The 26342-nt window shown below is 53.3% G+C and overlaps 1 protein-coding gene across 3 annotated transcripts in view; it reads right to left on the bottom strand.

Annotated features, from left to right (window-relative positions):
• Positions 1-24890, bottom strand: part of LOC111145109 (C-X-C motif chemokine ligand 12) — a 30439-nt gene extending 5549 nt beyond the window's left edge. The window contains exons 1-4 of one of the 3 annotated variants that reach the window (XM_022499755.1): positions 24758-24890; positions 20383-20500; positions 17946-18032; positions 2350-2354 (exon numbers count right to left, since the gene is read on the bottom strand). In XM_022499755.1, the coding sequence (XP_022355463.1) occupies positions 2350-2354; positions 17946-18032; positions 20383-20500; positions 24758-24818 (271 nt within the window). In that variant the 5' untranslated portion in view covers positions 24819-24890. Of the gene's footprint in view, positions 1-2349; positions 2355-9449; positions 12698-12887; positions 15293-17945; positions 18033-20382; positions 20501-24757 lie in introns of those variants that run through there. The other 2 variants (XM_022499756.1, XM_022499754.1) reach the window with 2 other exon arrangements.
• Between the last annotated feature and the right edge of the window lie 1452 nt (positions 24891-26342).

Raw genomic sequence — 26342 nt, 5'->3', positions numbered from 1 at the left:
TGACTCCAAAATTCTAATAGTTGAAGGCAATTTGAAAGCCCTTCTCACATTGTTTAAAATTAAATGTTTGATATTATATTATAAATTCTGTTTTCATTCCTTTTGTTTGTTTGTTTTTTTTCCAGACTCTCATGAAAGCTCTGCATATCTTTTCTCACCATGGATGACTTCCACTGGCCACGTCCAGAAAGTCAGTCAGACCCTGTGTTTCTGTTTCTGGGTTCTGGGAAATGCCAGGGTCTATGAACCTGACCTTCACTGCACCAAGCATGCGGGGGACATACCCAGAGTCACAGATCGAGGCTGGCGCTGCTCCCATAGGCTAGCAGCAGCCCCTTTGGCTAATCAACTGTTTGGGTTTGGCTAAGATGAGATTCCTTATAAATGTCTCTACTTCCTGCCACAATGCCACACCCAAACCTGCCGAAGATGCCCTTTCTGTCTTGTTTTGGAGCTGAAGGGTGTGAACATGTGAACAAAAACCTTGGGAAAGGAGCATTTTAGTGCTGGGAACCTCACAGATTTGTTCCACTTTGATCTGATTTCTGTAAAAGGGCTCCTGATGTGTGGGAGTGGGGAGAGAAGAGGAAACTGAAATGATTTCCAAGCTGCATTGGACATTTCTGTATATCCTTTGAAACAACCTCTGGGTGGGGACTAGGCTCAAGAGTGGGTGTGCGGGAACCCTGGCGAAGGACGCCACCCATCTTATTTTACTTGGAAACCTTATTTATTAATTAATTTGTTTGTGGGCAGGAGGCCATCTGGCTGCTTGGAGAAGGGACCTGTCTTCGCCACATGGACACCGCTGGCGCTGGGGCCTCCTGGCAGGACAGCTGGTGGAATGAATTTGCTGAAACTGGACCAATTGGGATGCAAGGATGATGGGGAGGCTGAACTCCCAAGGACACATATGTTCAAGCCTGGGGAGGTTGGTGGTTGTGAGCTATCAACAAAATGAAGAAATAGTGAAATCCAGACATAAGATTTTCAGTTCACAGGTAAAGGAGCAAAAATGGTTTTCAAACCATGTCCCGGGCAGCAGACTTATAATCAGATGTGCTCTGTATGCCAGAACCACACCGGGATGGGCAGCCCTAAGGAGCTCCTGGGTCCAGCCCGGAGATGTGGCTGTCCCAACCTTTCCGAAGCTGCAGGTCTGGGAAAGCTGTAGCATGTGGCAATTATATAACCTCAGGCATTTGTTTCAATATTCTGGTCAACAAGGGATTAAAATTTCTTGCATCGAATTAGCTGTGGCCTGAGAATGGAGACTTAGGAGTTAGACATCTCCATGAAATTGGGCGGAGCTGATGACTCTTGCTGATGGAACCAGGGCCAAGGGGAATAGGGTTCAAAGCCCCAAATGAGTGTGGCATCTCGTGGGAGGGCTGAGCTTGGAGCTATGGGGGATCCAGAAGAGGGCAAATGGAGGGGAGGCAGCAGGCTGAGCCTGGGGTGGGTGGACCCTGGGCCTGTGTGCCCAGAGGCCAAGACCAGACCCCTAAGCACAGGAATTTGGAATGATTCCTGAACTCTGACTTCATGACAACGTCCCACCCTTGAGTGCTTCCAGCACCCCAGGAGGAGCACCATGGGAGATGGGCCTGGGGAGAAGCTGGAATGAGGGGCCTGAGATCCTTTATCCCAGCTTGGCTTCCAGCAAAGGCAGGTCAACACATACAGCTGAATGACAAACATTGCCAGGAGCACTTCACTAAGACTGGGTCTGATTATAAATGGAGGAAGTGCCAGGCAGCCCTGAGAGGGGTGGGAAAGAGCCACATGCTGGTGGGCTTTGATAGCAAAGCCCTAACTTAGCACCCAACTTACCTAGCCACGAAGTCCCAGTTGCTAGCCTTCGAACCAAAACCATGCAGAGACGGAGAGGATGGAGGTCCATGTCGGCTATAGATCCCGAGTGGCCCTAAGTGGTCACTCACTTTCTCCTGAGTATGTCAGGTTGAATGAAATCATGGATCTAGAGAAACCAGCTCTGAACTTGGCACCTGGTCAGTTCTTGGGGAACATTACCTGGCATCATTTTTATGGTTATTATCCCTATTCTTCCTTATCAGCCTCCAGCACCCTCCTTCATGCCCACTGGCCAGGCTGGAGTCTAACTCCCTTTTTCCAACCCAAGAATGTTTTTTTATACCTACCCTCCTGCACCCATGACAGCTCATGAGGGGGGTTGTCGGCCAACACAGTCAAACCCAGGAGACACTTATGCTCACCTCATGTGCCAGATTCGGTGACTTATGTCACCACTGAGCCCCAGGACAGCCCCCAGCCCAGCAGCCGGTGGAGGGACTCCCTCTGGTCACCATCTCCCCTCCCTCCCCGGACGCCTCCTGTCTGGCCCTCAGTGGGAAGTCCAAGACACACGGGAAGGAAGGGTAACTAGTGATATGGATGGCTCGATACAAAATGTGGAGGCTCCAGTTTTTGCTGCTTCTGTGTACGTGCCTTAGGAAAGTGCTTAACTCGGCTGCTTTCTCATCTGCAAATTGGGAATTCCATCTCCCCTGAAGGAAGCACGGAGTGGCAGTTAGTGTGTTTCATGCCTGGCACGTGGAGAGGAGGGATGTCACGGATGCCGAGCTGCTCTCCTTCCCTGCACTCAGGCAACAGCTCTGTCCTGCCCCCAGGGCAGTCCAGAGCTGGCCCTTGTCCCCATGAAGTGATCCACAGAGGAGGAACTGCAGATGAGCTCCAGGCTCGGGCAGGCTCAGGGACTTCTGCAGGTCTCCCGTATGGCCTGTGATGGGGTGGCCTCTGACAGCAGGCCCCATGATCCTTGTCTTCCTGGGCTGGCATCCCTGCCTCTTGCCTGGTGTCCAGAGAGGATGAGGAGCCCAAGGCCAGGCTGGGAATTCAGATGCCCCAGAGAGCAGCTCCAGTTTGGGTGAAGAGAGGAAGGCCAGGGGAGGAAGGGGGACATGGACCCAAGGCTTGTCTAGGCTTTGCCAGAAGGAGAGGAGGAGGCAGAAGAGGAAGAGGGGCTGGGAGGAACAGGAACTTTTGCCCTTCTGGTACGATCCTAGCAGATTTCACACGCCTTTTCATTATTTGATGAGGTAGCCAAAGGATTTATTTTTTGAAATAGGACATTCTGAGAGAGAAAGGGTGCTGTTAGTCATTTTGCTGGTGCAACAGGTAGCCCTGGGACTGTCCAGGCACATTGGAATGCCTGGTCACTCTTTAACGACTTTGAAAGGGCATCTGAACAGGATCATGGTACCCCCGATTGTCCAAGGAATGACCCTCTCAGATTCCTCTCTTTGAGAATTTTGGGTTCAAGTCCCCCTTTTCTATGACTCCAGGTGCCACTCCCTGGCTCCCTGTGGCCGCGGTGCTGATCCAGGGCACAGGTCCACAATGACCGGTCTGGGGAGGTCAGCAGGGGAGCCTCATGAGCCCTGCCACAAAGGAAATGGACTCTCTCACAAGGCCACTTGAGAACACAGGCCTTGGCAGCTACAGGGACAGTGCCTTGTGGGTGAGATCTTGTTATTCCGGAAAACCACAGAGTGAGAACCATGCCTTTCCTGGGATGGCTCATACTCAGCCATTTCCAAGAAAGTGCATTGATTGAGCCTGGGGGTCCAAGATAGCTGTGCTTGGATTCCAGAACTCTGGTCCAGGCATGCACCTCGGCTTTGGGGGCTCCCCAGAACCCTTCTGAGCCTCCCCTGCCTTATCTGTGCTGGGATCAGCAGCATCTTTACACTGCCTAGCAGTCAGGTGCCTTCCTTGTGAGGAGCTGCCTTCAGCCCCAGTACAGAGGCACAGAGCAGGAGGCTCAGTATGGGGCAGGGATTGTGGCTATGCTGTTTTGGTTCTGAAATATCACCATTTCCTTGTAAAGCCTACAGCTGTTTAGGAAAGAAAAAAAGATGCCATTAGATGTCTACTGTGCTTGTAAAATGTACGCTGATTTTAAAAACACTTGTGTGTTTTTTTTAAAACCTCTGATTAAATCAAAGAAATCTGGTGTCCTCTTCCAACTTCCGTCCTACTCAGGGAGTCAAGCCACGTTCATCATTGGGTTTCATGTGCCTAAGAGCAGTACATTTTATGAGGATAGACCACAATAAAAATTGGATTTGACATTATAAAACACATACACGTACACACACACTTGTGTACAAATTGTTCTAGTAAGTGTGACATATGCCAGTGTTTTCTATACCATTCTCTTCTTTCTTTATTTTTGGTGCTATTTCACTTTTGAAAAAACTACTGCTTCTGACAGTCTCTACTGATTTCATAGGCTGAGCTTGCTGAGCGTTTCCTCTGGGGGGGACTGCCATTTAACTGTCAAGGGTATCCCTTTGAACCATATGGGGCCGACCCTGCCCTGTGCCCGGCAGCCCCCGCCCACCACCTCTGCCCAGGGAGCTCTACAAACTGCACGAATGGTTTGCCAGGACCACTGGAGCCAAATAGTCCAGAATCAGTTGGGCCTTCCATGTCCCAGCCTTGAGATGTGGACACTTCATGGCTGCTTAGGACGTCTGTCTCTGTGTTCATCACACAGGAGAGGGGTGTTATCTCCTGGGACTGTGGGGAACGCCGAAGAAGGAGGCATCTGAAAAACACCTCTGTAGGCTGGCAGGCAGAGACTGATCCCGAAATGTCAGCTGGATGGAAAGCACCTGACCAAGGTGTGTGCTTGTCCTCCCTGGGAACTCTGTCCTGCCTGCTTAAGGAGAAGTACAGTGAATGCATTAGCCTCCAGTTCTCCTTGGCTGCCTGAGCACAGGGGCAGGCCCCCACAGAGGAAGAACTGGAAAGAGCTGGTCCCTGGCAGGCCTCATTCCCAGGTGCCAGGGTCTGGACATGGCGCTCCAGGGTTCCCACAGTGGCCGGAAGGAGAGCCGCCTCCCCCCGGAGCTCAGGAATGCCCCCAAATGATTGTTTCCTCACGGCCTACAAGCCCACGTGACCTGCGCTGATGTTCAGGGAAATGCCTGGAAGAGGCCAGGACAAGGTGAGCCTGTGGCTGCCTCTGGGGCCTTTCAGACTGACCAAGACCGGTCACTCCTCCTCCTGAGCAATTTCCCCTGCTGGGCTGCAGCGCCGAGCTGCTGCCTTGGAGAGTGGAACACTGTCCTGCTGCCACCAGCCTTTCCTGAGCTCTCGGCTCTTTCCCTGACCTCCTCCCCAGGGGCTGGCCTGCCATCTGCCGCCCCAGGTCAGGCCTGGGATGAAGCACTAGCAGCAGAGGCCCCGTACCCGGACACTGGGCCAGTTGTCCAGCTGTCCCCAGGCCAGCCCTGACAGCCCCACAGTCTTCCCAGGAAGTGTGTGCAGGTCCCCATAGGAGCAAGGAGCACTCCGAAGGAGGTGCCCCAGGGGACAGGGGTGATTCTTCAGTCTCGGTCACAGGAAATGAATCACTATGGTTTTTCATGCTCTGGGGACTCCAGGGGGAAGGCTCAGGCATGGGGGATTCTAGACAAGAGGCAAGGTATGTGTGTGTGTGTGTGTGTGTGTGTGTGTGTGTGTGTGTGTGTGTGACCACTGATACGTGCACCGTGGCGTGCGGAGAATTTGGTGCTAAATGATGACTTCACAGTGTGCCCTTAAGTGTGGGAACGAACAGGCGACCTTGTGAGGTGAGTCCTGCTTTTCTTTTCATAGATGGGCCAAGACTCCCATGTGTTAACCTCCTTCTGGTTTATCAGGCGGTCGTTCCAAGAATATTTCATTAGCGTCTTCTAGGGGCCAGCCACAAAGTGAGCAAAGCGGACCAAGCCCCTCTCTTCCCATGTGGTATGAACCTTCTCGTGGAAAGCAGGCAGTGCCCAGAAAGCTGGCAGAAGGGGCTGTGCCTGAGGGGAGGCCAAGCAGGATAAGGGGGTCCTGTGTCGCACATCGGGGAAGGGCCGCAGGCTGGGGGAGTCTGCAAAGGCTCTCCTCACAAGATGATGGCCAAAAGAGACTGCATGAAGGGAGGGGCTAAGCTGGGTTGTATCTGGGCAGGGGCTACCCGGCACATAAGTCCCCAGCCAGGGTCAGTCCTGGCCTGTTCAAGAGTGAGGGAGCCACTGTGGCTGGAGCAGAGGGAGGGGTGAGGTCAGAGAGGTGGCAGGCTCCAGTGGGTGTAAGCCTCCGTTGGTTAAAAACTGGAGGGTGTGAACAGGGGTGGCGCGACCAGGTGGCTCAGCAGGCCACCTCGCTGCTTCCAGAGGAACTGCGGGGGCAGGGAGAGGGGGGAGGGGGTGGTTGCTAGAACGATGGCAGCTGTGAGACGTGATTGGATTCTCAATATATTTCGAAGCTTAACTAATTGGGTTTGTTAACGGTTTAGTTCAGGGCTGTAAGGGAATAAAGTAAATCAAAGATGGCAGTATGGTTTTGGCCTGAGCACCCAGAAGCAATGGAGCTGTTATTTACAGGAATGGGGATGAGCAGCTTGGGGAAAACGTGGACAATAAGAGTTTCCTTTTGTAAATGTTCACTTTCAGGGGAGGAGGGGATGTCCAAGCCTGGAGCCCAGGAGAGAGATGGGTCTGGGTTCCTCAGTTTTTGCATGGTGTGCAAGGCCAGGAGAGTGAATGATGTCACCTGGTATAGGCGCACGGAGCGTCTGCGGACTGACTGAGGGGTGTTCTCGTGTTTAGATGTCCAGTGATGAGGAGGACACAGAAAAAAAGAAAATGAAAAGGTATGAAGCTGAAGAAATAGTCAGGAATGGTCTGCTGAGAGCGAGCCAGAATGTGTTTCAAGGAGGGCGACCCATGCTGTCAAGAGACCATGCTGGGACACCGAGGAAGCTGAGAAGTGATAACTGGCCATTGCATTTCCCAATGGCTCTGTGACAACCTTGACAAAGAGTGGGTCTAATAGAGTGAGTGGTAGGGCCAAAATTCTAGCTGGGAGTGGGTTTTTCAAGAAAGAGAAGAGAGAGAGGAGGGGAGAAAGCGGACACAGGAAATAAGGAGCCCTCTTGTGAGGACTTGCATGTGATGCGAAGCAGAGTAGTGCAGAAGCCGTAGAGACAAGGGGCGGGAAGAATACCAAGTTGGGGGGGGCGCCTGGGTGGCTCAGTGTCCTCCTTGGCTTAGGTCATGATCCCAGGGTCCTGGCACTGAGTCCCACATAGGACTCCCTACTCAGTGGGAGTCTGCTTCTCCCTCTCCCTCTGCCTCTAATAATAAAATCTTAAAAAAAAAAAAAAAAAAAAAAAAAAAAAGAATACCAGGTCAGGGGTGGTTTTATTTTCGCTTTGTTTTGTTTCCAATGGGAGATATTAGAGCACGTTGGTGTGTTGATGTAGAGGGAACGATTGCTGGTGTAGGTGAGAGGGAGAGTCAGGAGAGATGTCTTTGGGCAGATGAGAAGCTGGCTCCAGGGCCAGGTGTAGGACGGCAAGGGAGCAGGGTGCTTCCTGCCGGGTAAGAGCGGTAGCAGTGGACCAGAGGTGGGGCTCATGGATCCTTTTCTTATTGTTGCCTTTCCTTCTGACTTAGAAGCCAGCCCACCAGCGGAGTGAGGAGGGGGTAGGATGAAACTTTAAAGGGAGAGAATCGGTATGGAATGAACACTCTGCTTTGTTTCGGTTTGGTTTCATGGGCCAAGGGGTAGCTGCAACTCATTTGCTCAAAAATGAATGTTGACTCCTGAAAACTTAGTAGAGCAACCTCCTTGAAATCTGAGAGTAGCTCCAAGACCAGGTAGGAATGCCGGGGGTTGGTTGTGGCTTGTCCCTGAGGCTGTCAGCCTGGCCACCTGCTCACACATCCAATGTCTGTTCAACACCCACCATGACAAGCCCTCTTTGAGGCATGGGGAATGTGGCCACCAGGACCCTATGCAGCCTCTTGAGGGATGCCTGAGGGATGGACTCCCCCTGAGAACTCTGTTTTCCCAGTTTGTTCTCAGGGGAGCTCTCCATAGGCTGAGGATTTGCTCAAGTGATTACTACAAGTGATGTATGCAAGTTGGGTTGATGCTGGTGGGTGCCTTCAAGGATGGAAGAGAGCCTAGGACTAAACAGAATCTGTGCACCTTTTGTGTGTGTGTGTGAGGGGAGCTCTTAGGGGATGTCTCTGGGTCCTTTATCAATCCCAGTATGGCAGCAAGCACAAGCTTAAGTGGTCCTTCCGTGGAGTGACAAGTGAAGCTGTTGTCAGCCGACTCTATAGGGGCCAGCAGCCCTGGGAAGCATTCCTTTTTTTTTTTTAAGCTACACCGTTCTGAAGAGTCAGCATCATTCTGAATACTTGATACTTAATCCAGGGGTTGTTGGTTCCTGGTGCCAGAAGAGTGGAATGCGCTGGAACCAGCACTTGCAGGTGCTCAGGGAACCTACGAGACCCAACCAAGAGTCTTCTCCCCTCCTGTTCACCTTTCATGATCACTTTTAGCTCCAGGTATCTGAGCACTGCTGAGGCCTAAGGAGAGGCAGATGGACCCCCAGGAAACAGGTGGAAAGAGGGAGAGAAGCATATCCTACCCACGGCTAGTCTGCTCAACTCTTGGGGATGCTAAGCTTCCAGGTTATAGAAGCTGGGACTCAGGGCAAGAGGTGTGTCTCGAGTCACGGAGGAAGCAGAGACAAGACCAGGATCCCAGCACCACTCTGCTAATCCACACACCCGCCTTCACCCCTGGACACCATGCTGTCTCTTGCCATGGCCTCCTCGAGTACTTCTTTCCTCCTCCGGTCCATCTGCACCTGAGCAATCACATCGAAGCCACCCTAGAAACAGCCAGGAGGTTCTGAGCACAGGGGTAATGTGGTCCTGTTTGGGCCAACGGGCAAGAGGTTACGGAGGACAGGGCAATCTGGACTCAGACATTTGTGGCTTCTGTACTGGCCCCTCCTTTCTGGTGCAGTTGACTGTGGACCAGAAAGAATGTAGGAGTAAGTGTGACAGGTTGACCTCTATGAGGACAGAACCCTACCGGGCTCACCGCCTGGTCAAGTTATCCAGGACAGTGCTGGTGAGCAGCTGTTGAGAGATCCAGTAAGTTTCCAGGAGGTCCCAGCACAGGACAGAAAAGATGCCCAGGGCACTGGGTCCTTGACGGTGCCTGTGGGAATGGGCTGCTGTTCTCCTCCACCAGGCCTTGAAAGTAGCAAATGGAGGCTTCCTGACCCACAGCTGACAGGCAACTATGTGGGTCCTTGCGTAAAACCATCCCTTCTGGAGTAGAGGACTGGCTTGCCTTTAACAAGGGATTTCAGCAAAACCAAGGACATTCAAAGAGAAGAGAGTGCCTTTCCCCCGCACCTGCTACGGATCAGTTGACTAGAAGAGGCAAGCATGTCCCCAGAATTCTTCCTTACGATTAGCGTGATTGCAATGGCCTGTTTTCCACTAACCAGTGCAGCTAAGATTACAGAACTCCTCTGGGCTGGGATGAAGGAGGAAGAACCAAGTTTGGAAAATTTCGAATGGCAACACTAATTTCAAAGTCTTGGCTGCTACATTTGAATACATGTCTTTATTAGGAAAATTGTAAGTGGATATACATCTTTTCATTGATATGACTTCAAAGTAGAAATGGTTGTTTCTCAAAAGGAGTTGTTATTTGTTATTTAAAAAAAAAAAAAAGCACACTGCATACAGGAAGCTGCCTTCTCCTGGACCATTTTCACATTATCTGGGAGATGTATTTAAACAACATAAAATACAGTATTCATCACATTTAACACTGAACCCATCACTGCCTGGAGACTGAGACGCCAGCGAGGTTACGGACCCACAAGTAGCTTGGGAGGTTTTTTTTTTTTTTTTTCAACTTGGCCGTGTCAGTGGTCTGCTTATGGGACTTGAAGGTTTCTAGGGAGCACTTTCCAGGGAAGGGGATCCCTTGGAATGGGTCAGGGAGGATGTGCACAGGGACCCCACAATTCTTATCCTGCTGTGGAAGGGTGCACCCCCTGGGGCAGGGGCTTGGGGGGCTGATAAACTCCCTGCCCAGAGCCCATGGCTACAGCATCAGGCAGCAGTCAGAAAAGGAAGGTGAAATCGGATCCAATGAAAATTCTTAGGAGTTCTCTGGGCTTCACACAGGGGGGACTGCAACCTTCTGCTATTCAGGCCGTCTGCTCCAAGCTGAGCCTCCTTGCTCTGCAGGACAGGCCCACACGCAGAGGGCCCCTCTCCTGAGCCTCCTCGCTGGGGTCTCAGCACCTGAGCAGGGCTGGACGAAGAACAGTACACACAACACATGGCGCAGATTCGGATATAAACACACAGCAGTCCCGTCCCCAGCTCGGCCCCACAGCTGCCCGGGTCCTGATGCAAAGGCTGGCAGGGGGAGGACTGTCCTGGGGGTTACAAGGAGCCCAAGGGAAGGTCAGGTCGAGCAGCATCGGACAGGGAGGAATAGCCGGGGGGACTCCTAATCCATGAATGCACTTGACTTGTACTTTTAAAGCAAAAGGGGATCAAGAGAGCCTTTTCCTTTGCAAATAGACTATTTAAATGCGTATTTGCTTTCAAGAGGCCGTCTTTCTTCAGGAGCAGAGTGTAAGGAGGGCAATTGTTAGGCAGATAACTTTTCCTGCAGTTTCTACTCTTATCTATTTTTCCCTCTATTGGGGAGAAAGGAATGATTCTTTTTTTGACTGTAGTCAAGATTTAGAGCCTTGTTTTTCTGGGAGCAAGAGATTTAATGGTTCTGGTTCATGGATTCCAGGGGAGGATGGTTCCAAATTTTCCATGAGAGTTTTAAATTATCTTGGATTACTTAGAAAATGCCCATCCTACTGAAAAATTCGATCATTTCACCCATAGTATAGTTCAGGAGACCTGCAGTGATAACTTAATTTCAGAAGAGGGTCCTGAGATCAGTTCTTTATTCCTTATAGAGGCCCCTGTACTCTATTTTATTCAATATAATATAACTGACTTGAAGATACACATTTTTTGTTTGGCTGGTGGACTGGCTTTCTACCTTGAAGATCCTATATAAAGGAATATTTATGGAAACGCTTTAAACGTGTAACTGACAACCCAAAGATGATTATATCTAAAAACATCTATAATTCAAGATTATTTTATTATAATATACTTTCTGTATAGTATTTACAGTGTCCTATCGATGGATACATTTCCCGGTTTTGGCCTTCTATTTTTCTTTCTTAATTTAAAAATTTTCCCTGGGCTATTTAACCAAAGGGGCAAAGTATTCGTGAGACGAAATATAAAACAAAGACAATAAGCAAAACCCCCTCAAATGCCTAGCTGTTCAAAAAGTGGTATTTTAAAACTGCTTAGTGCAACTCTACAAACTGGTCTCAGTAAAGGGAAACCCTTTACATGTCAAGGCTTTAACCTACTTTCCCAAACGTCCCCTTTTCTAGGAGGAATGCCCTGCTGGACATTCTGGAAGCACAAGGCAATTCCAGCAGCCAAGTCCAGAGACCACTTTACAAGGGAGCAGATGATGGGATTGCCAAGTGGGGAAAAGATGAGGTTAGAATTTAACTGGGAAAGAATCTTCCTGTCCAGGACTCATTATTCTGTGGATTGGGTTTTCAAAAACCAAAAAAGAGTTGAGGATTCTTTTCATGTGACGGCCAAAAGAATCACGCTCTTGGCGCCACGGAGACAAAACTCTCCGTGGTTCTGAGATACTCACACCTGTGGAAGCATGGAGGGAGGGCTGGCGTCCTCAGAGTTCAGCCCAGCTGAAAACCGAATTCCCTTGGGCTCCGTGGATCCATCCTGGGTTTGTGATCCGTGGAGAAACCCAGGCTGTCCACCCAAGAGGCTCACGGCCCTAATCAGAAAGCTGGTTAAAAGATGTCTCCTGACTCTGAGCCTTTGCATACGAGGAGCTGACAGCGCATGCAGCGAGGACATTGGCTTTGAACAAGAACACAGGGTTGGACGACAGACGGTATTCCGAACAAGACAACAGATGTGCACAGTGTTTTCAGAACATGGTAACACGAGACATTTTGATTTGCTTCTTGGTGCCCAGTTTAAATGAAAGCTTGGGTCTTGAGAGAGTCTTTTTCCGGGGTGATGGAGACAGTCTTGGATACACATGATGATGGATGAGAGAGACAGTGATGAGAAGAACGTGATGGGATGTAGAGAAGAGTTCAGGATGAGGGGCGTGTCTCCCCCTACCCCAGCCTCACACTCCTGCCTGCCCTCGGCTGGGGGAAGCTCTGTGATGCTCACTGAAGGGGAAGACCCCAGGCCTCACTCCAGTGGAGGGTGAGGCTATTGCCTGGCCCTCTAAACCTAGCCCTCCTCTACCCCCTGCACAAGGGCAGCCTTCATTAGGGTTTGCCCAGGCTGGTGGGCTCTGATACCTCCTGGTGGCTCTCCATCCTAGGACAGGGTGATTGGGGGTCCCAGCCTGCACAGCTCAGGGAGATACAACACTCAGGAACCTCGGGCCAGGCGAGGGGCTCCAAGGGGAAGATATCGTAAGATAGCAAGTAAAATAATGGCCTTAGTCTAAGTTCCTATCTGTCACCAGTGACATTGGATAATCAAACTAAATGAAGAGTAAACACCATATATTTTGCTACATAATCAAATGGTGAAAATAAGGCAAACTGTGCAGAACGAAGCCCTTGGAAATGCACTGGGCCCTGCCTGGGTGCAGGGGAGCCGCTGCGGGCTCTTCCTAACACTGCTTTCAGACCCGGGCTCCCACTGTAAGGTTTCCTCAGGCGTCTGACCCCACCTGCGCCTCTCACATCTTGAACCTCCTGTTAACAAGAACAGAGGGAGACACCATTAAGGCGGATTCCCACAGCGGCCAGGCTGCATGCCTGAGACGCCAAGCCCCCCGCGGCGGCGGTGGGGCCCCCAACTCCTGACTTCCAAATCACCGGCTTTCCGAGGCCCTGGGAAGGGGGAGGGTGGGGAGAGAGGCAGCTGGTGGGGGGTGGCTGAAGCGGAGGGAGGGGTGGAAGTTGGGAAGTGAAGACAGAGGGCGCGGCCAGCACGGGGCACAGCAGATGAACAAGGGCGCGTGGACAGACAACACGGTACAGTGGTCACAGGACAGAGCAGGCGGGGCACCCCGCCCGAGCCCAGCACACATGGAGGGCTGCCAGCACCCGCCGCCTGAGTGTGGCCCCAACACACACCCAGCCCGGAGGAGGCTGCCTGCTCCTCCGAGGCCTTGGCACCATCAACCACCTCCATCGACACCCCAGCCTGCTGACTGGCCCCGGAGTCTCTGGGCCAACACCGCAGGGGTGGGCCCAGGACCGAGTGCCATTCGAGAGCACTGCCTAGTTTCAACCCACCACGGAATGGAGGCCGGCTCTTCACTCTTCCAGGACACCGGGTTGGCCTGTCAGGTAGCGTGAGGGCCCAAGGCCAGTGGAGTCATAGAAGGACAGCCTGGAGCTGGTTTGCTTTTCTTAATGTGGGGCCAGCTGTCTTAGTCCCCATGGCAACTCCCCCTGCCCTCCACGGCTAGATGGCGAGTAGCTCTCTGCAGTGTCCAGGTTGGACCTGCCACCCCTCTCTAGGCACAGAGATGTGCTAATCCTGCTGGATCAAGAATGGAGAGCCTGGGACCTCAGGTGTGACTGGCTCCAAGATGCTTATGTAAGAGGTGAGCTACCCCAGCCAAGGTTCCCAGACCAGGCCCACTGCTGGCTTCCACAGAAGACTGTAGCCCGGGGCAGAACAGCAAACAGCCCAGTGCCTTCCGAGGCAGAGGCGGGGGGTGGGCTCCCCACATGCCCGGGAGCAGGTCTGCTGACCGCAGGGCTGGCCATAGGGGTGCAGGCTGAGAGTCGGCTGGATAAATGGATGGCGATGGGGACTAAAAGGTCTTTGGCTGCAGCGCGCTGGCCAGACACTTCCCTGATGGAAACAAGGAATGCCACATGCTCTGCGCTGCTATCACAGAGGATGGCACTAAAGCAGAAGGGAACACAGTGCTCCAGTTTGAGTGGGACACGCAGGGACCTGAGATTTTCTTCTCCTCATTCCATCTGTTCTGACCTCCAACTACTTCATCTTTCTGTGTCCACATGCTGAATTATGACCAAGGGCATGGGGTGCAGGCTAAGTATTTATGAGGGACAGGAGGATGGGGAGAATAGCCCAGATATTCTAGGTGTCCTTTCTCAAAGTATTACTGAAATCAGGGCCTTGCTCTCCCATGGGATCCCTCTTCTTCTGGTCCAAATTAAAGAGACTTGGCAAGAAATTTTAGACATTAATCTGTGGGTGGTATGAGGAAAGTTCTAGAACTTTCTAGAACACCATGTTCACTTGAAGGAGATTTTTCCCATGAGTGAGGGCTGTGGCAGCTGTGTCCTGGAACCTAATCGCACAGAGTCACAGAGCCTCACCCAGCAGAAGGTGGGTGGGAGAAACAGGCCTTTCACACAGTTCCTCCACATTGGGGACCCATTTAAAGAATCTGTAAAGTGAAGTGCCGGGCCCAGAGGCTCCCTGAGAAGTATTTCCACAGCTGCTCCCTGGGAATGTGGAGCTCCCACCCACCTTCCACACCTGGCGTTCAGAAAGCACCCCTGCTCGGAGGTAAAGCCACTCTCACAGTCTTGGGAGGGGCTGCCGGACGAGTCCCACCCTGGGCATCAGAGGGGTGGAGGGCCAGGCAGCAGGCACTTGGGAAAAAAGTCAGTGAGCACCTGCAAAAGGCACGGCCACAGCTGCCCCACGAAGGCGGTGACGGGTGGCACTGGCCGTGGTCAAGGGGAGGGCAGGAGGTGCATGTCCCTTGCTGGCCGAGGCTCCCGCTGCTGGGCTAGTCACGGCTCTGTGCAGGGCAGGGCAGGGCAGGGCAGGGCAGCCCCACCCTGGCCTCAGCAGGAAGACAGATGGCAAATGTGTGGAGCCATGTGGGCTCCGGAACAGTCACCGGCCCTTCGGAGAGAGGGAGTGGAGGGCGGGGTGGGAGGCTGGGCAGCCCAGGGCAGTGCTGGAGAGACCCTGGGCCACGCTAGACAGAGTCTCGAGCACAGTCTCCTCCTCACCCCAGACCGCCGCCCCAGTCTCTGCACAACTACTTTCTTCATAACTTAGCAGACCAGGAAGGGCCTGAAAATGCGCATAAATACAGGGGCCAGTCAGGCCACAGGAGCGCCGCTCCTCCACTGAGGTCTGAGCCCCTGCTTGGAAGGCAGGGGGTCTGCCCTGGAGGAGGGTTAGAGCAAATTTACAAAGCGCCGGGGGAGACAAGAGCAGCGTGCACTGCGGTCCATCTCGAAGTGGCAGATAACTAGTTTTTCCTTTTCTGAGCAGCCTTTCTCTTCTTCTGTCGCTTCTTTTTTCCTATCTTTTCTTTTTTCCCCATTTTTTCTTCTCTGCGCCCCCTTAGATAAAATCAGTAGAACCATTAATGATGTTGAAATACACAGGGGTCTGTTTCAGTCTGCACAATCTCTAACACTTCCCTGGGTGTCTGTTTTACTCTGGCTTCAGTCTTAGGCCTGGAGGCCCCTGGGCAAAGCACCGTCCATCAGTACTTCATTAAAATAAATCGGACATTTTCCCCAATTCAAAGAAAAATGTTAGCTGGCCTTCCAGAACACCTGGGAACTGGTTATAGCCTATAGCTGTGGGCCAAGGGGCCAGCCTGAGGCTTTCAACCCTGAACAGCATTCACATCTGAAAGGGTGCGAAGGACCCAGGCTGGACTTGGCCTTCTAACTCACCTCAATCCCATCTTCTCTGGCCTTCTTCCTTTTTCAGTGCAGAGCTGAACTCTGCTGTCCCTACAGAAAATACCTGCATTTCAGACTGAATCACGCTTTGCATTCAGGCGGCCATCCAGGAGAGGAGAAAGAAGGTGGGCCTGATCCCACCTTCTCCTTTCTGGATGCCTGGGGACACCCCCTGGGAATGACTGGGATTGTTCTGGAGAGCAAGGGAGAGAGCTGGTTAGCAGAATTCGATTAGAGCAACTGGCTCATGATTGTCACATTAAAATGATTCAAGCTAAATGGTATTTAATGATTTATGGGGTAAGCCACCTGTTCCTGTGAAAGCTATTAACCATGGCCTAGAATTATGGGATTTTTACATGGGCAAATGTGAAAGCTGGATATTATGAGAGTTGAGTCTCTGGAGATTACGTGGGGGGATGTTAGGAGAACCAAGGAAGAGGAGGAAAGGGAAGAGGAATTAGTGAGTCAAATATTATTCTTCAGAAAACTGGCACTGCTGTTTCCATTGGGTTAAAAAAAAAAAAAAAGAAGGCACAAAAACTTGAGTTGCAGTTCTCATGTGCTCCTGAGCGAGGCCCACACTCACAAGTGAAGTGGGCAGGAGGGACCTAAGGCACCCACCCAGCAGGCCATCTTAACCTCCATCAACTCTACAAATGTATCTGAGCCCCGTGTTTAACAGCTGATGGATTTTACTTCCGGTAAATAAATTCCCACGTCCAGTAGGAGGTCGGTACCATGAAACAATTAGCATTTTATTGCTAGTGCATATAATGTCACATTTGATACAATTTTAGTACAAGTGAAAAAATACACTGTGGCTAACATTAAAAAGCTGTAATCACATTTATAGATCATATATATTTCTTTACAAATTGCCAGTGGGTCAAGAGAATAGAGAAATGTAACCTACTGACCGTCATATGGCTCCACTTCAAATATATGAATTGTTCGACTATAAATATATTCTGAAATACATTTGTTTTCTAAAGAAACATTAAAAAAATGTGCACAAAAAATATATAAAAAATGCCTTGCAAAAAGTTACAAATACCACCAGGCCCATCTGTGGATCGCATTGATGCAGGGAAATGTCACCTTGCCAACGTTTCTGCCTGGAAACTGAAACCCTGCCGTGGTTTCAGGAGGAGGGGTTCATGGCAAGAGGCTCATTTCTTCATTTATTTTGTTTGCTTCTGATTGCAGAGCCCTCACAGTGTGCAGAGCCTCTCCGTGGCTTATAAAAACCTCAGAGGCAATCACAGAAACCGAATTCCTCAAAACAAGTTTCTCAGATTGAAAACTGCATTTGATTCTGCAAAGACTGGCCTTTTGAGGGAAGGTGGAGACATGATCTCCCGCACCCCACCCCAGGAGAGGGCCAGCCGCATTGCAGAGAAGGCCAGAGAAGATTCTCACAGAGGGCCTGAGGGGTGGTGCGGGGGAGGGCCAAGGGAGAAGGGGGCTGCAGGGCGGGGCCCTGGCAATCACCCTCCTCCCCACTGAGCATGTACAGAAATGAGAAGCCGAAGCAAGAGGAAGCATGTTACTGGAGGCAGGGAGAGGCCTGGGAATGGCCGGGAGTGGGTCTCTGAGCACAGTCCCCAGTGACAGGAGCTTCTACATGGAGCCTACAGAGCCAATCACGGAGCCCAAAAGAGTAGGTGGATGTGGTGGCCGCTGCCTAGCACTAGCCAGTATCTGAGTCACCTGCAGGGGGGTGGGGGTAGGGTGGGGAGGGGGATGTCATTCCCAGAGGGGCACCCCCTGCGGAGGCTGCCCTCCGCCTTCCTCCAAGCCTGTGAGTCTGGAGGAAGGACACTTTTCTGAGCTCCATGCTTGGCCATCACCTGACTGTGCCCAGAGGCCCCGGGGGCAAGGAAGAAACGCTCCAAAGCAAAACCAAATACAGATCTTGAAGCAATCACTGATTTAAAAAAAAAAAAAAAAAGATAATGGGAATGATGAGGGTTGTGATGATCGGGAGAGAGCGGTCAGTGGGAAATGCTGTTGGGACAACATGATTTCTTAGAAAAACCCCAGTTATAAAACAGCCAATGCACGAGGGTCTGGGGCATGGGTGAACAGAAGCTGCAGGATCGTACCAGACACTATAAATGCGGTTCTACATGCTGGGCAGACCTCAAGCCCATTCCCAGGTCCGTGCTCTGCCCCCCAGGCACACCTGGTCCTCCCCATCCAGGCCCTCCGCCCCCACACCTCGCCCTCCATCTGCCGTACGGTGTTAGCTTTCCTCAAGTGGATCTAGCGGAAAGTCCTTTCTGGTTGATGTGCTTACTTGTTTAAAGCTTTCTCCAGGTACTCCTGAATCCACTTCAGTTTCGGGTCAATGCACACTTGTCTGTTGTTGTTCTTCAGCCTCGCCCTGCCAGAACGGAAGAGGTGACAGTATGAGGCTGAGCGCGAGGGGGCTCGTCGTGACCTGGGCACTGGGCTCATCGCCCGCGTCAGCACCGGGACCCCCTTGGCAGGCTCGGGTTCAGGAGGAACTCAAGGTGGGGAATCCCGTCCCTAGCAGCGGATCGAGTCCCCCCGCAGATACGGGAAGGTGGAACTTGCCTTCACAGGGGAGTCTGGGGAGAGTGCAGGCCGGGGAACGTGTGAGTTGGCCTTGGGAGAACACGGAGGGGCCGGGCAGGTGGAATACAGAGGGAGGGAAGCAAGAGCAAAGGCATCAAAGGGGGTACTTGCACTGAGGGCGTGGAGGAGGGTGGGCTGCCCGAGAAGCAGGTGGCCGGATGTCAGGGCAAAAGAGTGGGGTTTTCTCTGCAAGATTATGGGGACTGAGGCTGGAGACGGACAAAGGCAGACTTTTATTTGGATGGATCATCTTGAAAGTTCACGGGAGACCGACTTAAGAGTAAGCCCGGAATTAGGAGATTTGAAAAGAGGGACTGCAATAGTTTGGGGAAGAGATGTGACAGAGCATGAGGGAGGGACAGTGCGAGTTGGGGGGATGGCAGGACAGTGAGGGAGGGGCAGTGCAGGTAGGGGGTGACAGGACAGTGAGGGAGGGATTGTGTGGATCGGGGTGACAGGACAGTGGGAGAGGGACAGCTCAGGTCGGGGAGGGACTGTGCGTGTAGGGGGTGACAGGGCAGTGAAGGAGGGACAGTGAGGATGGGGGGGTGAGAGGACAGTGAGGGAGGTACAGTACAGGTAGAGGGTGACAGGACAGTGGGGGAGGGACTATGCAGGTGAAGGGAGGCACAGTGGAGGGAATTTGCCAGAAAGTGGTTTCCAGAAAGATTTTACAAGTTTACTGAACGCTCCTTGGTTGCATTTGCTTTTTAAAAATTCATAGGGCACCTTCCTCCCACTTCTCGGCTCCAGTCACACCTCCCCACCAGACACCTCCTGGGGGCAGACTGGACTTATCTCTCCGGGTCCCCCTCCATAAAGCCTTGGATACCAGTAACCTCAAGCAGCCTGAGGACACTCCTGCCCAGCCACTCATGGGTGTGTGAGGACAACTCAGGCTGGCACAGTGGCTTGGGGATACCCACGGGAATCCTGCAGCCTGCCTGTGAAGTGACTGACATCAGGAGAGGAAGGGGGTGATTCTGTGTCTGCCCAGGGCTGCCTCTTTCACTTTGAGGTGCCTTCCTAGCAGATGTCCCGGCGTGATGCAAACTGCAGAGCAGGTCTATGGGGCTCAATTCCACATCTGACAAAACACCTCTCAAAGGAGAGAGTATTTGACTGTAAACAAAGTCAGCGAAGAAACATTCATCTTCCAGTGGCCTAAAACATTCTGTAAGTGACAAACACATTCAAGGCAGCCAAGGCTGGCAAAAAAAAAAAAAGACAAAATCAAACTTCAAAACAGCTGGTATTAGGGAGCAAAGGATTCATTTTCACCTTCAAATTGCAGGTTTCATTCCCACCGCTGTGGCCCCAGCCCATTCTCAGCGCTGGGAATTTTCAGGAGGTAAGGTCCCCACCAGAGCCCCTGAGCCCCAGCACCCCTGCGTCCAGACCCCTGACCACACTCGCTAGGGGCAAGCAGGGGTGCACTTGAGCACGCGGGGGGCCAAGCAGTGAGCGGCCGTGCAAGGCTCCCTCGCTGAACCCCACCCAGCCTCCTGCACCTGGCGAGAGGTTTTCATGTGTTCTCTGGGGGGGATTTTCATTTGTCTCGTTTCCCACACGAATGACAGCAAATACAAGCGGTTACCATCAACACCAGCAAAAACAAAAACTCGTGTGTTGTGTTTGAGACAAAGCAGTTAAGTGAGCCGAAAAGTTTGAGTTTTACCCAACGGTTAAAGACCACTTAACCTGAACTGGGGTCTTGTGAGATTCTGCATGTGAGAAAGGAAGGATCTAGAACACCAAAGTCTGGGAACTGCAGGACAGACACCTATGACCTGCAGAGGGCTGGTTCATTCACTGGACTTCAGCAGAAACTCCTCATTTCTAGTCTGAAGGCATCCCACGGTCCTTCCCTCTCCTGCGCTAAAGGAGGAAATTTGGGAAAAAAAGAGGCAAGAACAAGTTGGAGCACAGCGGGGCGCCAAGGGTAAGAGTGGCTTTTGAAACTCTGGCACGGTGGCGTACCCAAAGGCCTCCTGGTCATCGCAGCTGCCTCTAATTATGCCAAGTTCAAGGCCAGCCGCTCAGCATGTGTCGATTCTCTAGCTTTGACAAGTCTGGAGTTAGGGGCTACGATGCCCACTAGATGCAACCCTCCTGAAGCTGATGTTCACACTTACACGATCTGAAGGGCACAGTTTGGAGTGTTGAGGATTTTGAGATGCTTGACGTTGGCTCTGGCAACGTGGCTCTCAAAGAATCGGCAAGGACATCTGTAGCTCAGGCTGACCGGTTTCCCTGGAAGAGGTAGTGAAAACAGGGCGGTTTGTTATGATCCTGCTGGACTGTGGGGATATATGCACGTGTGGGTCCGCGGCTGAGGGCTAAGGTGGAGGAATGGATGCTTAGGATCAAGAGCCACGGGACTAGTTACGGGGACATCCTTGCTAAGAGCTCTTGGGTGGTACAGTGAGCCCCTGGGGCAGGAGGGAAGGGAGACGGGGCAAGCCCAGCTTCCATAGGACCAGAAGGCAAATGGACCCGCAGAGTGCTGGACTCTAGGAACCTGGGAAATTAAAAGCGGCTCCTTGCTCAGACATCTTAAGATCAAATGTATTAATCCCAGGACAGGATTGTTTCAGTCTAAGGTAACTGAGGTTCCCAAGTAATCTCTGCAAAGTAAACTCCTCCAGGGCCAACTAAGAAAGCCCTCCATACTCAGGGAAGGAGGAGGGGGAAGCAGGAGGCTCTGGGCTCCCTCTTGTCCCAGGAGCCACTGCAGTTCCCCAGGGGAATGCTGGCCTCCCACTCCTGCAATCTTCTCCCCTCTCATTCACCTTCAACCCAGGCAACCACAAAAGAATCCTGGCAGGCTTTCTACCTGGGAGTCCCCGGAGGGCAGGCCAAGCCCCCCCCCCCCACCCCAGCACTCCCCTGAAGGCAGGACGATTACCAGGGCTGGAGTCAGAGGTGGCTTTCATTGTGCAGAGATGCTAGAGCTTCCTGGGTTATGTTACCTCTTTGTTTGCCAATTCACCAATTAGCAAAATGCCATAATTGACACTCATTAGTTTAAATAAGCAAAGGGCTCCTGCAGAACTCACCACTCACCCTCTAAGTCTAGGATTGCAAGCCTTAGAGGGGGCTGGGATCATCGTGGTTTTTTTTTTTTTTTCCCCCTGCAGATTTTATCCAAGCCCTACTTAATACCCCAAATTATTTGAATTTGTGGATCCTTTCATCAGGGATTAAATGTATGTCTGAGAATATTTAGTCCAGAGATTTAAAAAAAAAAAAGAGGATTGCTCTTTACAGAGCTCCCAGAGGCCTTCTGCTGGTCCTGAAATTCTGCACTTTGGGGCAAGAGAGCTGGGGAAGCTGTGAGAAACCTTGTGAGTAAGGGACTTCTTCATTTTTCTCAAGGCTGCATTCAGCTGAGAGATGGCAGAGCCTGCAAAGAGCAGCCTATTCGGCCAACAAGTCAGGAAAAATAGACCACCCAGCCCTCTAGGATCAAATGTTTTTCCCTAAAAACTGGTAAGGAAAGAGCCCAGCTTCACGGTGCTCAGACTCAGGGTACTGGAGAGCACCTGGGGCAGCCTTTGCTGTATACCTAAGTGACTCCAGAAAGTCTCTGCTGGGGTCTGGCCTTCAGCCAGGGCACTCAATCCCTGCAGGGGAAGCTTCTACTATCCTGCCCATACTGCCTTGGAACTAGATGGCCTGGGAAAGGGACCCCAGGGCTAGGGGCTGGGTGGACTGCGTAAAGGAAAAGTCGGAAGTCTCTCCTCTGAGTGTCCCACCTCCAGTCTCCCTGGAATTCTCCTGGGTCCTTCTGAGCCGAGTAGGGACTGAAGCCCTGGGCTTGGGCAGTGACACGGGGGGGGGGGGGGGGGGGGGGTCCCAAGCCCAGAGCAGCAGCAAGCTGAAAGGTACACAGTGTGAGTGCTGCAGCTGGTGGGGGCTGCTGCTCTCCCAGGGGTGGGTAGGGAAGCTAGCTGCTCTCCCAGGGGTGGGTAGGGAAGCTAGTCTGGGTCGGCTAACCAAGCCGTGGAGATCAGGCCAGAAATCAGAGCTGATTCTGAGCTCAAAACACAGGCTTTCTCTTCTCTTCTTTTCCCCCCTCTACCCCCTGGGATTATCCATTTCCTTCAAAGGCAATTTGTATTCCTGCTCCCAGGACCCAGTTAGTTGCCTGTCAAGGGGGGACTTTCAACAGGTTTTTTTTTAAAGTGACAGAGCACCAACGGCTCTTACTAAAAGCAGTGCTATGTCCACCTGTGTCCTCTCCAGCTTTTTGTCAATATTACTAACTTTTCCAACTGATTTGGAGGTGACTCAGTGTGTAGGTGATTCGCCCAGATGTTACCAGACCGTAAGTGGTGAACTTGGCTCTGTTCAAGAGCAGTTCCAAGCGAACCTTCCACGCTAACACAGAAAGGAGCCCTGGCCAGCTTCTCCAATGAGGTCTCAGAGTGGAGTCCACCCTGGATTTAACTCCTGAAAGCCCAGGGCAACCAGGGCCCCAGCTGCTTGGCTGAGGTCAGCCAGTGGAGGGAGGGCAGGAACCGGAGCCTGACCCTGAAAACAAGGGTGTCTCCAAGGTCAGTTTTGGAACTCAGTATGGGCACACAGGCTCCAGAAGGTCAAAAAGTACATTCTAGCCTATGAATGCAAGGAGAAGCTGACCAGCCTCCAGCCTGGGACCCTGTCCTGGCCACTTGGCTGCCAAGAAGGCAGCTCAGAGAGGCAAGCAACCAACCCTTCCAAGGGTCAGGATGACTCTGTTAATGAGACTCCCACTCCCTCTGTGCTCCTTCCAGGTCCGCTGTGCCTAGGACTCAATGACCTGAGTGGGTCCTGGCATTCCCAACCTTTCTGCAGCTCCCCAGGGAAGGGGGGGGGCAGCACCATCTCTCTACAGAGGTACCCAATGACAGCTCCACTCTCACCAGACAATCAAATTAACATTTGAGTTAACATGCATTAACATGCTCAAACCAGTGTCCCCCATGACCTTGGGGGTCAGTGTGGAGAGTCAGCCTCACATACTTTTTCAGCTGGGCGGTAAAATCCAGATTGCCTTCCATCCAGTCCCTCTGCAGCTCTGCCCAGCAACTCGCTACATTTCCCACCCCTCACCCAGACTCCAGGCTTGAACTTACCACCCTGAGATCAAGACCTGAGCTGAGATCAAGAGTCTGACACTTAACCAACGGAGCCACCTGGGAGCCACCCAGGTGCCGCTTAACCTGCTACACTTAAAAAAAAAAAAACACTCCCCTGGCAGTCAGTTGTGAACCCCTGGGAGTTCGGGCCCTGCTTCCACATTTGCTCACCTTACCCTCACCTCACCCACCTGGCTTCTAGTCCACTGCCAGGATGCAGAAGAGGGTCTGCAGCTGGAACCCAGCCTTGAGCTGTGGGGGCTCAGGCCCTGTCTGGACCGTGGCTGCCCCAAGAGCACTCCCAGCGTCCTTCAGCCCTTTGCAGGGTTTGTTGGCAACTTCGCAGCCAAGAAAGGACAGCGTGGCCTGGCTAACGTGGCTTGTTTTGTGTGTTTAAAGACAACACTTTATTTTGGTTTGCAGCGGTGGTGTCCTGTGACAGGACAGCCAGATTTCTCTTCAGCTTCAGAAGGGGAAAAAAAAAGGGCTCCCCCTCTCCCAGTGAAACAGGACACCACCTTTCCCAGTGGCCTAAGGCCTTGGCGATTGAACTCGGCTGCCGCGCTCCTTCCGAGGTAAGAGCGATGGCTTGGACGGTGACAAAGGCGCCAGGCTGCAGGTGTGTTTGGGGAGCAGGGGAGGGGATGAGCGACCCCGGCGGCCCCTGGGCTTCTCTTCGGTGACCCAGGCAAGAGGCCAGGAAGCAGGCTGGACGCGCGCCCGGGTTCGTTCGCGTCCCTGCGGACCGCGGGGCTGTGCAGAAGCGCGGCGGGCGGGTGGTGCAAACACGACAGCTGCTCCGTTTGGCTCGCCCGCTAAACCTCGCTCGGGTGGGTGCGGAGAGGGGACCAGCCTCGCATGGAGGGGACGCGGCGCAGCAGCCCCTGACCGCGCCGCTACCGCCTGCGCGTCGCGATGAGAGGCAGACTTGGCGAAGCGCTCTCTCGCACACGCATCTCCCGCGCCCGGCGCCGCGGGGCCTCCCTCCGAGTCCCTTCCCCTCGAGAAACCGAGCCGCGCGCTGGAGATCACCGGCTGGGCAAGGGTGGGCGCGCCACCCCCGGGGCCCGCGGCTGCCGACTCCGCTCTGCTTCCCCGCGCTCCCGGAGCTCTCCCGGCCAGGGAACCCTGCCCGACCCTGTGCTGCCGCTGCCCCCCGTCCCGGACCCGAGTCCCGAGGCGGAGTGCGAAGCTTCAGCGCGGGTGGTGCTGCTGCGCTTTGAGCGCCGCAGCCCGAGGGAGCGCGCCCCAAGGAGGCGGCTGCCTCGACCTCCCCGGTGCAAAGCGGCGCGAACTGGGTCCGTTCGGGACAGCGCGGGCGCAAGCAGAGGAGCCGCGGTCCCGCAAGGAGCCTGGCGCCCACGCCTCCGCCGAGGAGCGCACTCACCGTCGCTGAGGCACAGCGCAACCAGCACGATGGCCAGCACGACGACGACCTTGGCATTCATGGCACCGGCGCGCGGGAGGCGGACTCAGGCGGGACGTGGAGCGAACGCGGCAGCGTAGAGTGAAAGTGCGGCGGCTGGAGGCGCGCTCCAGGCACTTTAGAGGGGAGAGCGGGGAGGGGCGGGGTGGGGCGGGGCGCACGGCGAGGGGCGGGCTTGGAGCGGCAGCCGGGCGGCGGCGGCTGGGGGCTGGGGCGCGCGTCCCCCTCCCACGCGGCCGCCGCTCCTGTCCCCTCCCCGCCCCCTCCACGCCCGGGGTGCAGCCGGCGCGGCGGTGCGCTCCGGCCTCTGACCTCCTCCGGCTCCGCGGGGCCCTGCTCTGTCAGGCTCGACCTGCAAGGAGGACACCCAGCAGCGCGCTGAGATGGGCTCAAGGCTAGTTATTGTGCCCACTTAGCAGGTGGACAGACGGAGTCCCAAAGGCGGGAAGCGAATGAGGAGCAATGATAAGCAAGAGGATGTGTGCCGGTTAGGCCTGAGGTAGCCAAGGGCGACCGTCCCGTTTTTGGATTCTAGAACCTGGAGGTGACCACCGGCCCGGGATCGCTGCGCTGCGGCCCCGCGAGCTTGACCCAAGGGAAGGAGACCAGTCTGCAGAACGAGCGAATCCCATCCCAAGCCGACGCCATCACTTAGTAGCCAAGGCTCAGTTTTCTCACCTGTAAAACTGCGACTCTAAAATAGAAGGCCATGTTGCCCAGAGGAAACAAAAGTAGTCCACTCAAGCGCTCCGTGAATTTAACCTGAATTCTAAGTAGGCGTGAAAGTACTTGGCTCGCCGTGCCTCTGTTCTCTCAACTGTGAAATGGGCTGACCACAGTCTCCATCCTGCCGAGAGTAAGTGCGGGAAATGATTGGGACTCCTCTCTCCGCCGTGAAGTGCTCACCATTGAGTCCCGCACATAGTACTTAATAAATGGAATCTAGAATAATTTTTTAAACTTCATCATTTTCTCCGTCTCCCAATGAATGTCCTGCGCGACCCAAAGTGTTGAGAGAACTCCCCCTCTTCCCCTCGACACTACTCCTGGCATCGGCCCTCCTGGTCCACAAAAAGAGTCGTGCCCGGGCGGTGTCTGAACTCTTGGCAGGCGGTGCCCCAACCTGGACACCTGGAGACAGCCTCAGCTAGCAGGGATGGGTGCAGGCAGGCGGCCCAGGAGGCGCAGGGTTGAGAGGAGCACGCGCTGGGGCCTCACTGGTGACCACAGGACGCTCCAGCTACCTCCTCTTGCCCTTACTCCCTAGTGGTGTGGATTCTGTACCTGGCCCCATCCAAGGAGCGCATATCAGGGACGGACAGCTCTCTGTACCTGGGAAGTCCCGCAGTCTGGACCCTAGGGGGAATGGGCGGGGCCCGTGGGGCCTGGGCTCAGCAGTTCCAGCCAGGGGCGATAGGAGGGGGCGGTCAGCAGAAAGCTGTAAGAGCTCTGGGACTCAGGTCCTGAGGATAGGTGTCTTTTGTGTCTTTTTTCCAAAACTACTTTCACGCCCAATTAGACACACTGGGAACTTGCATTTATTCAT

This window comes from Enhydra lutris, unplaced genomic scaffold, assembly GCF_002288905.1.
Source record: "Enhydra lutris kenyoni isolate GAN:26980312 unplaced genomic scaffold, ASM228890v2 scaffoldscaffold12, whole genome shotgun sequence".
NCBI lineage: Eukaryota > Metazoa > Chordata > Mammalia > Carnivora > Mustelidae > Enhydra > Enhydra lutris.
The sequence above is the reverse complement of the archived record's forward strand: the minus strand, read 5'-3'. Positions and strand labels throughout refer to the sequence as shown.